Source organism: Henckelia pumila, chromosome 3 (genome assembly GCF_033568475.1).
Source record: "Henckelia pumila isolate YLH828 chromosome 3, ASM3356847v2, whole genome shotgun sequence".
Taxonomy (NCBI): Eukaryota; Viridiplantae; Streptophyta; class Magnoliopsida; order Lamiales; family Gesneriaceae; genus Henckelia; species Henckelia pumila.
This window is the reverse complement of record NC_133122.1, coordinates 199,914,985-199,924,109: the sequence shown is the minus strand read 5'-3', so window position 1 is coordinate 199,924,109 and position 9,125 is coordinate 199,914,985. Positions and strand designations below refer to the sequence as shown.

Genomic DNA, 9,125 nt, shown 5'->3' with positions numbered 1-9,125 from the left:
AGAGAAAACAAGAAGCTTACTCACTGCGAATTGAAAGATCTCTCGCATACTTAAGCAATCATCTTGAGCACTCAAAAACTTCATATCTATATTGCTGACACTAACCCTCGCTTACACATAAAGCTATCTTTTCTTATAGGATCACTCTAGGGTTTTGAAAGTTTGGATCTGCGAATTCAAACTTAGTTGAAAGTGCTATCAGTTTGATAAAAGCTGTTAATCTTATTTTGTTGAAATCTAGGAGTTTCAAATTAGGCATTGTATAAGTAGTGATTGTGGAGTGGGCGTGTTACAAGACGTTGTAATAGTCAAAGTCTTTTAGTGGATTCCTTCCAGCTGCTATATTTGCTTAACCTCTCATAGTGATTTTAGTCCACGTTTTTCACTGAAGCTGTTTGAACTCATTTCGCACTTCTAAATTGTTCAAATATCTTCAGAAGTTGAGAAAATCGATTGAGTGGATTAACATTCATTCAGTACTTTGTTTACTTTCAAAAATATTTTAAAAGTGTGTATTCACCCCCTCTATACACACCTGATCCCCAACGTTGTTACTAATTTTTATATAAGATTAAAATTAATATTCAAATTATTTATTAATATTTTAATTATTAAATAAATTTTTATTTATATTATTATTAAATTTATTATTTTCTATATTTTGATTAATATTTTTAGTTATTTTATGTAGTTTGAATTTAAAATTAATGAAAATTTAATAACTAATATAATATTTAAATTTTTTTATTTATAACGATAAGAGTTAGAAAATAATTTTTTAATTTATCATTATCTCAATCTAGATATTAACCATTCAAATCAAACAATCATTATTTATTTCAATCCTATCCAATTATTTCAATAATCTCAATGTACTTTATCCATACATTATCATATTTATTGAAACAAACGGTGTCTTAATGCTAAATATATTGAATGTTGTATCTTTCGCTAAATGCAAGTTCCTATAGAAGTGGTAGAATTTAGTAGAAAGGGACATACTTCATGGAAAATCCGGTTTCACCAAGACAAGGAACACAAAACAAACTATTGATAACATCTCACGTAAAGAATACAAGAACAAGAGCAGCAAATTCTCATTGACCACATATATTAGCGCACATTACGTACGAGCATGTTCATCACGATCCGCAAAAGGAACAAGAAGCTAGATTGCATGGTACTAGAATACACTAGGTGTCTTTCATCTAAGTAGAAAATAAGGATTAAATTCGGCCCAGGAGGAATCATTTACCCTCCATTTTTCGGGCAATTGATCATTAATTTCACCCAAATATTTCTCATGAGATATGCGAAGTACAGAATAAAGGTTCGATATTAAAGGGTTTCCAAGGAAGGGGTCAATAGCGTCTCCCAGTGCAGATATTTCAGATACCATGGACACGCTATGCTCAGGTTCACCTTTAAAAATGCAGTTTGACAAAGCATAGATTGCAAGCAGATTCGCATAGAGTGGTAAAAAGGTGTCTTTGTAATTGCCAATACCACCAATCCAATCAATATGTCCCCGTTTTCCTATGTTCTGTGCGAGTTCTATCAACTGCTGGCAGAATCTGCTTCTCCATTTATGCAAGAGATCCCAGGCCCCATTCTGGATCCATGAATTACCTTCTTGAGGTTTTGTAATTGGAATATCTTCTAGCTGCAAGCAACAAATCTGAGAAATTAGCATCTTTTCTTCATGATGATTATCAATCTCCTTGTCAAAAACATGTCTGACAAGGTCAACTCCGGATACAACATAATTTGCATCGTTCGCAATGCTCGTTACCCAGCAGCAAAGATAATCCAGATAACCGAGCCAGTGACCAAAGACTTTTGAAAGATGGTTGAAACAAGATTCAATCACTTTCTCAACTTGGCTGGAAGATATACTTGGTGGCCCGTTGTTGCTCGGTTTTCTTGATGAAAGACATTTCTGAACATCAAAAGCAAGTTTCTTTCTAAGTCCAACATCTTCATCTTCAAGAAGCTTAACACATGTCAGCCATAGATCCAGTATCTTACGAGCATACATTCTGATAGCTTCTGTGGGTTCAAAACAAGGACCTGGATTCCCATCACAGGTTTGGAAGCCAAATACCAAAGAACCAATTTCCTCTGCATGAAACAGCATACCAGAAGCTATCATTGATTCTGCAGCTGCCTTTCGCATATTTACAGGCTCTGATGCATGACTGTTTTGTTCTATTAGATCCACAAAATACATTATAGAGTCATAAAAGTCGAAGAATTGTTCACCTTGATAAGTGTTGCTGAAGTGGTTACTTTTTATTGTCTCAAATTCAGAAGTTAGAAAGCCAATGCATAAGCTAGAAATCCGCTTTATGCACATTCCCATGCAACAAATAAGTGTTTGACGAGTCTTCGAATGCCTTGTGATCTTAAACAGAGAAACCAACCTTTCCCAGAACCGAAAAATTGAGATGCCGTCCATGCGGCAAATATATCTTGGTTCCATGCATTCTTGGTTGTCATCATGCAACTCCAGCATGTTCCAAGTGTATAAGATTTTTAGAACATAGTGCATGCATTTATGATGTTTCTCTGAAACCAGAAGCTTCATAAGTGTATCTTGAATATTGATATTAGTCAAACAGATCATTATAGCCTCACAAGACGACTGATGCCTGCCCCTAGTACCCGATGGTTCTCTTGACTTCAGGAATGAATGGAGCCACTTTAATGTCTCCATTCGCACTTCATATGAAGCATCTGACATTGAGTGAATCAACCTGTCCTCAAATCTCGTGAAGGGAACCTCTGTTTCTGCTACTCTTGATGAGGTAGAAGCAGGAGAGGAAATCCTTTGAATCGGGTCACCGTCAACTACTTCTTTAGATGATTGAAAAACACAATTGAAATAGGAAGTAGCAGCTTGCTTCCGAAGTTCTTGAATAGTTGGATCAAAATACACATGGCCACTAGCAATTTCAAAATCTAAGCATTCTGAAGATAACTCCGAGAGGAGGTTCCAAATGAGAATGGCGCTTTTGCTCTCTTTGCATGTTCTTGCAACACTGAACATGTTATCAAGTACCTTTAATAAGCAGCCGTTCAGGATGGGGCACGGATACCATCGTGGTCTTGCAATCCAAGAGCACGTGTCTAAAATTTTAAACAATTCATGGAGAATTGCGTCCTTTTTAGAGGGATCAGATAGGCTTCTACAGTTGCTATCAACAAGAGCATTAAGATGTAATAGCACTCCATGGATTGAATTGAAATCAGGCTTCACGATGTGGCAGTGTAACTCAGAGGCAATATTGAGCAATACAACTTTCAGTTTCTCATTGGATACTAGACCTGTCAAAGCTCTAGATGCAAGCAAACGAATCCGAAAATTGTTTTGGATTGAGCACCTCCGGATGAATGGCATGAAAAGAAAAGGGTCCAAAGCATCTCCATTCTCAGTCACGATAGGTGAAGGTTTAAGTCGTGACAAAAGTATCAGCATTGGACACAAGCTTGGATGCACATCATTTTTCAGGTTGAATTCTAATTTAGATGATCCATCCACCAGCAAGTCAGTAGCCACTCGCAGTTCATTGAATAAAAAAGAGTGCAATGCAGGGTACCTTGAAAAGTAGAGGAAAAAGATGAGTCAATCAAAACTCTCTCCTATTTTTTTTTTAAAAATAAAAATTTTGTTCCTCAAATTATCTAATTTCTTTTTCTCCATGTCGTATTAAATCGTGAATTTCAGGCTATATTTCTACCCTAAGAAAACTACATAAGTTACATAATATGTTCATCACAAAGCTCAACAATGGCGACCATAAAAAGAAAAATCATTTAAAGAGACGAACCTTTCTCATGAGACACTAAAGTTAATGAGGCAAGTGATTTGAAAAACATAAAAAACCCTATGAGATGAGGTAAGAGGTTCAAATAAAAAAAAAAAAGTATCATGTAGCAAATGCGGATGCCAGTCTTAATGATAGAAAAAACAAATATAACATGGTCAATATATCACCTGTGAAAAAATTCTAACCCAGTTAGAGCTCGCCTAGCAGATTCTCTCTTCTGAACATTAAGAAATCCAATCATGCGACGCACCAAGGCAGTGTATGCGAGACAGGCACTGTTACGGACTTCCCAATATGGTGAAGAGAAAGACTGTATTGACAGTATCAATGCCTCCGCAAAAAATCCTGATGTGTCAGTTGCAAGGTTGGCATCATTAAAAGCGGCCCTGAGAACATTGAAAGCATGCACCGTAGGAACAACACCTTCATCTCGAACCTTTGACATTTCTTTGCCACCATTCATCTTGGAAAATTGAAGGCAGCCAGTTTCCGGGCTTGACTTCGATGAGAAAACACTGCCAGACTCACCCTTGGAGCTGTTTACTCCAGGAAGTTCAGTTAAAGACTTCTGAACTAAATCTGTTAACCAACGGAGTGCTCTAGGCAGTAGTCTCTTTGGCGTTCCCTCAGGCTCAGCAAGAAAAAATGCAATAAATGCTGCAGGTATGCCTGCACTTCTTCTTAACAGGTCATCCACAGTTTGTCCCTTGGAAACGGTTCTTTCCATCAGTTGATCCATCCAAGTCTCAGTTAATTTACAAAGTCTGTACATAAAGCAGCAGTATTAGCACATGTACACAGACTAAAACCGTCAACTCTTGGTGCTCAATATCCGAGCTCCTGGCCAAGACGAGGAAGCAAATGAAAACAAAAAAATCTGTCTTTAAATATAGAATATCAATAACAGTTCGTCAAAGCCAATATCACCATGAAAACCTTTCACACTGTACAATTGGTTTGTTCTTCAGTTTTGGAGTTATGATTGAATAATGTCACAATCATCACCCAATTAACCAAAAATTAGTAGGAGCCATCAGTACCAAGTTTTTCAACACTTTGCAGCTTCAAGACAATTTTCAACACAACAAATAATAAGAAAATTATCAATAGATAGTATACCAGATTACCAAAAAAAACATGAACTTCAAGCACTCAACAATTAAGATATTTAATTTAACAGACCGTATATCACTGATTTTACCTAAATGTGTGACATTCAACACCAGTTAAATGGATAATTTCAACAAGTACCTTGAGTCATTTGAACAGAGCAAACGATTGCACAGTGCAGTGAATCCAGCCCTTGTTTTATCAATTGCACCATTATGCTTCATTTTGAGAAGGACCTCTAAGAAATGGTTTCCAATTGTCTCAAGTTGTTTAACATCAAGTATTGCACCAGACGCTGCAATGGACTCATTGTCAACATAACCAGTTATGTTTCTCATTTCATCTGCCGTAGGTAAAGGCACTTTTCTAACTACAGTTCCCAAAAGAAGGCTCACCTGGAAAACCAGACAAAATAATAACAAGTTCTCAGCTGGCTAACATATTCCACAGACTCATTGCAAATCTAAAAGATGCAAAATACCACTCTAAGAGTCACGCATCTTGTTACAAAGGATACATCAATGAGATTTATAATGGTAATGCTTACCTCTTTCATTGCAAGCCAGCAACCAACCATAACAATCTGTTCTGACGGTTTGTCTTCCTGCAACGATTTTGAAGTTTTAACCTCAGACTCTATCTTGATGCCAGATGACTCAGTTTCATCCTGACTATCCAGAAGAAAAGTGTCATCATCCACCACATCTTCCATATCATCGGGCAAGAACAATGCGTCAGCTGAGACAACCCAAAGGGCCAATGATGTAATTCGCATCACCAACTCCAAAAGCCTTTGTAGAGCATATTTTGTTTCAGATATGCTATGCATAACCACAATAGAATTCCAATCCAATTCCTCAAATGTGTACCGGAGGGTGAGCAATATACCATGAACAAAACTATTTTTACATGCCTCTGAGAGATTCTCTTCGGCGTCCTCCACAGCAACAAGCAGCCAATCAATCAGTGATATTACATAAGTTAACACAGGAGTGCTGGATGTGCAATTCTGAGAGGCCCCATTTGAAAGCTCAGGTTTTGGACAATGTGAGACAATATTACATGAAGGTCTCAATATCCACCTGAGCTCCAAAACATACTTCCGAAAAAGAAGTCGGAAAATCAGTGCTCCAGCATCACTTTCTCGGACACGTGGGCTACAAACTAACTTTTTAGCCCAGGTAATTGCCTCCTGGACGACATCTGGACTGCAAATTCCAGGCAGTGGAGTTGGAAAAAAGAGAAGAATATGAAACGAATTCAACCGCAGCTGATCCCAACTATCAATAACTGATCCAATAAGCAGCAAAGTTGAATTAGGTAAAGTAAAACCCTTACTGTAAGGTGACAGATCGGTTTCAGGCCAAACAACTTCCTGATTTCCTAATGAAGGCACCACAGGCCAAACACTTAGCATTATCAATATGAGCTCCATAGCCATTATCTTTCTCTCATATGGAGCAGAAGGATAGCATGAAAAAAACAAGAAACAACTCAACCACTTCATAAAATTCAAAAGATTATTTGCCCTGTGTTCTACTTTTTCAACTTCAGTATATAAACAAACTCCATTGGCATCTGCAGAAACAATAGGCTTCCATGTTCCTTGCTTAAGTTGCCTTTCTAATGCAGTCCGGACACGGGAAAAAAACTTTCTGAACAAGCTGTTCCACTTCATTTGGAAAGCAGTTGAACAACATCTCATGTTTAGGGGCACTGCTCTTCTCATTAGGCTCAGTTCCAATGACGAAGGAAGACTCGCCGTTTTTGGATTTAAGAATAGAGTTTCGGCTGCATCCATGCGAAGTGACTCGTCTATGTGGGTCAAAGCTAGAATGAACCACATTACAGGGATTTTAACCTCAATGCCTTTGATAGCAACAACACATTGAAAATCACTATTATTCAAATCCAGCACCGCTCTTTCAGGGGGTAGTGGTGAACCCTCACACCAATCAACGTCTCCTTCCATCAATGCAAGCACTCGGGAAACCTTGAGCAAGGAAACCAAAACAGCAACTTGTTGTTCAAATCCTAGCGAAATACCTGCACAAGTGATTTCAGAAGCAAATAAAGGGCTGTCACTTCCGTTACCAATACCAATTGACGCAAGCATTGAAAAGACACTGTCCACATCCAGGTCAAGTAGAACTGGCAGTGCATAAGTGTTCAAGTTCGAACGAAGCTTTGCATGCCCAGAAGCAAGCCCACGAAGAAATGGTAGTAAACAGGTACCTCTATATTTTACATATCCACCCTCAACACCAAAAGTACTCCAAGACTCATCTCTCAAGCACTCAAGGAAACACTTGAGGAATGTTGTAGCAGCACAGCACAAATCATCGTCAATGTATCCCTTGGTAGTTTCAAACAGTAAGTTCGGATTAATTTCTAGAATAGTTTGAGCTCCTAACCTTCGAGTAAGGGTGGCTAAAGGAACAAATCTTCCCTTGCAACGAGGTCCCAGACCAAGGAGATCAGAAGCAATCTTCATCAGGAACAACTTGATGTTTTCGCTACCCTCTGCCCATTTCAGGCAAGACTGGACATCTAAATAGAGATCAAAGATAAGATGAGCCTGTTTAACAGTTTGACTCAAAGAGTCTTCCAGGTTACACCACACAATCTTTAATATCCTTGAGCCCATTTCCTCTGGCATTGGATCATAATTATCTATGACACCACTGACATCACTTTGCAGTAATGTCTTTATCTGTTGCAAGCATATTTGCATCACTGTTAATGCATGAAAATTAGAGTGACTATCAACTGGATTTTCTGCGTAGTTACATAATTCTGGCAAAATTTCATCATACAGTATAGTCTTGATCGAATATCCATCATCACAAAAGGCTGACCCTCCATTCAAATCAGCATTTGACACAACAAAATGAGTGCCAAGAAGAGCTCTTGAAACAGTAGTAAGTATTCCCCTGATCAAGCAAAGCCTACTAAGAGCTGAAAACTGAGAAATCTCACCAATTAAATCATCCTCAAATGGGATTTTGCGGACCACATCGGAAAGCTCAGTCTTACAATTCAGAATATTGTTTTGATGAAAAATAGCTCTCATGATAAATAGACCAAGCTCATCAGAACTCAAACACACCTGCAGGGCTGCACACAAACTCACGCCAGCTGACACAAAGCAATCCCTCGAAAAAGCCTGTGACTTCAGAATGGCCAAAATTGTCGTAAAAGCCATCTCAAGAACACCGAGATTAACCAAACTTGACCCATTTGACCCATCAATTATCGTCTCAAACTTCGCTGGGAAACGTTGAAGCAAGTAGTACATACATGAAAGTGCCTCCTGGCATTGTTCCATAACGAGTGGAGAAGGTCTTGACCATTCATTCATCTCCGAAACAACGCTGTTCAATCCCAAAACTACATCCAATCCCACCAATACCGCACAACGTTCCACCACTTCAACCAAATACCCCAATTTGGGAGTGCTCATCATCGATAAAGCAACCCGTGAAACACAAAACCTTTTCCCAAAACCCACATAATCCCTGCCACCGTATTGCTCACAGAGTTTCCGATAACAAGCCTCGATCAAAGATTGAAAGTTGTTACATTTCGTCAAAGCAGAAGCCAACGTCCTATGCAAAGGTAACGAATTTTCAAGAAAAAAGATTTCCATATAGAGCTTCACCGCACAAGAAACAATGTTATCTCCAGAAGTAGGGCCTGAAAGTAATTTCAAAAATGCAGATGCCACATTTTTCACATGTTCGAGCTGCGCATAGGTGGAGTTGAGGGAGATCAGGTGTTTTAATTCAAGGAAGAAAGGAGAGCTGTGTGATGTTTGGTTCAATGCCTGAATGAAATGTGGTGGAAACACAACCGCGTTGTAAGTGTAACGGTGACGGTGTTGCAAGGCTCTCCACTTAGCGGACATAGTTCCCGGCGGTGAGTGAAGGAAGAATAGCCTTTCACCCAAGGGAAGCTAGCTTTGTCACAGTGCGTTTGGCATCTTTTTTACTGATTAGGGCATAGCAACCAGATGAGTTTGGGGGTTAAATTTTTTGGATCCGTAAAAAATCAAATAATTTTAAATTTATTAAATTAAAAAATTTAAAAGTTTAAAAATTAACAAAAAAATCATTAAATTTAATTTCATATATTAATAATATTTAAACAAAAAAACATTCCTACAACTTAAAATTTATCAATTTG

At 38.2% G+C, this 9,125-nt stretch overlaps 1 protein-coding gene across 1 annotated transcript; it reads right to left on the bottom strand.

Moving 5' to 3' along the window:
• Positions 1–1,083: 1,083 nt before the first annotated feature.
• LOC140887483 (uncharacterized) lies at positions 1,084–8,923 on the bottom strand. Its single transcript, XM_073294738.1, has 4 exons — positions 5,488–8,923; positions 5,082–5,335; positions 3,998–4,594; positions 1,084–3,599 (listed from the first exon to the last, which is right to left on the bottom strand). Exons 1-4 carry the CDS (start codon positions 8,845–8,847, stop codon positions 1,205–1,207), a joined length of 6,606 nt encoding a protein of 2,201 aa, XP_073150839.1. The 5' UTR covers positions 8,848–8,923; the 3' UTR covers positions 1,084–1,204.
• Positions 8,924–9,125: the final 202 nt, after the last annotated feature.

Coding starts and splice junctions, on each gene's coding strand:
- LOC140887483 (XM_073294738.1), bottom strand. CDS start 8,847: ATGTCCGCTAAGTGGAGAGCCTTGCAACACCGTCACCGTTACACTTAC. Junction 5,336..5,487: donor GCTGGCTTGCAATGAAAGAG/GTAAGCATTACC, acceptor CTGGTTTTCCAG/GTGAGCCTTCTTTTGGGAAC. Junction 4,595..5,081: donor CTCTGTTCAAATGACTCAAG/GTACTTGTTGAA, acceptor CTTTATGTACAG/ACTTTGTAAATTAACTGAGA.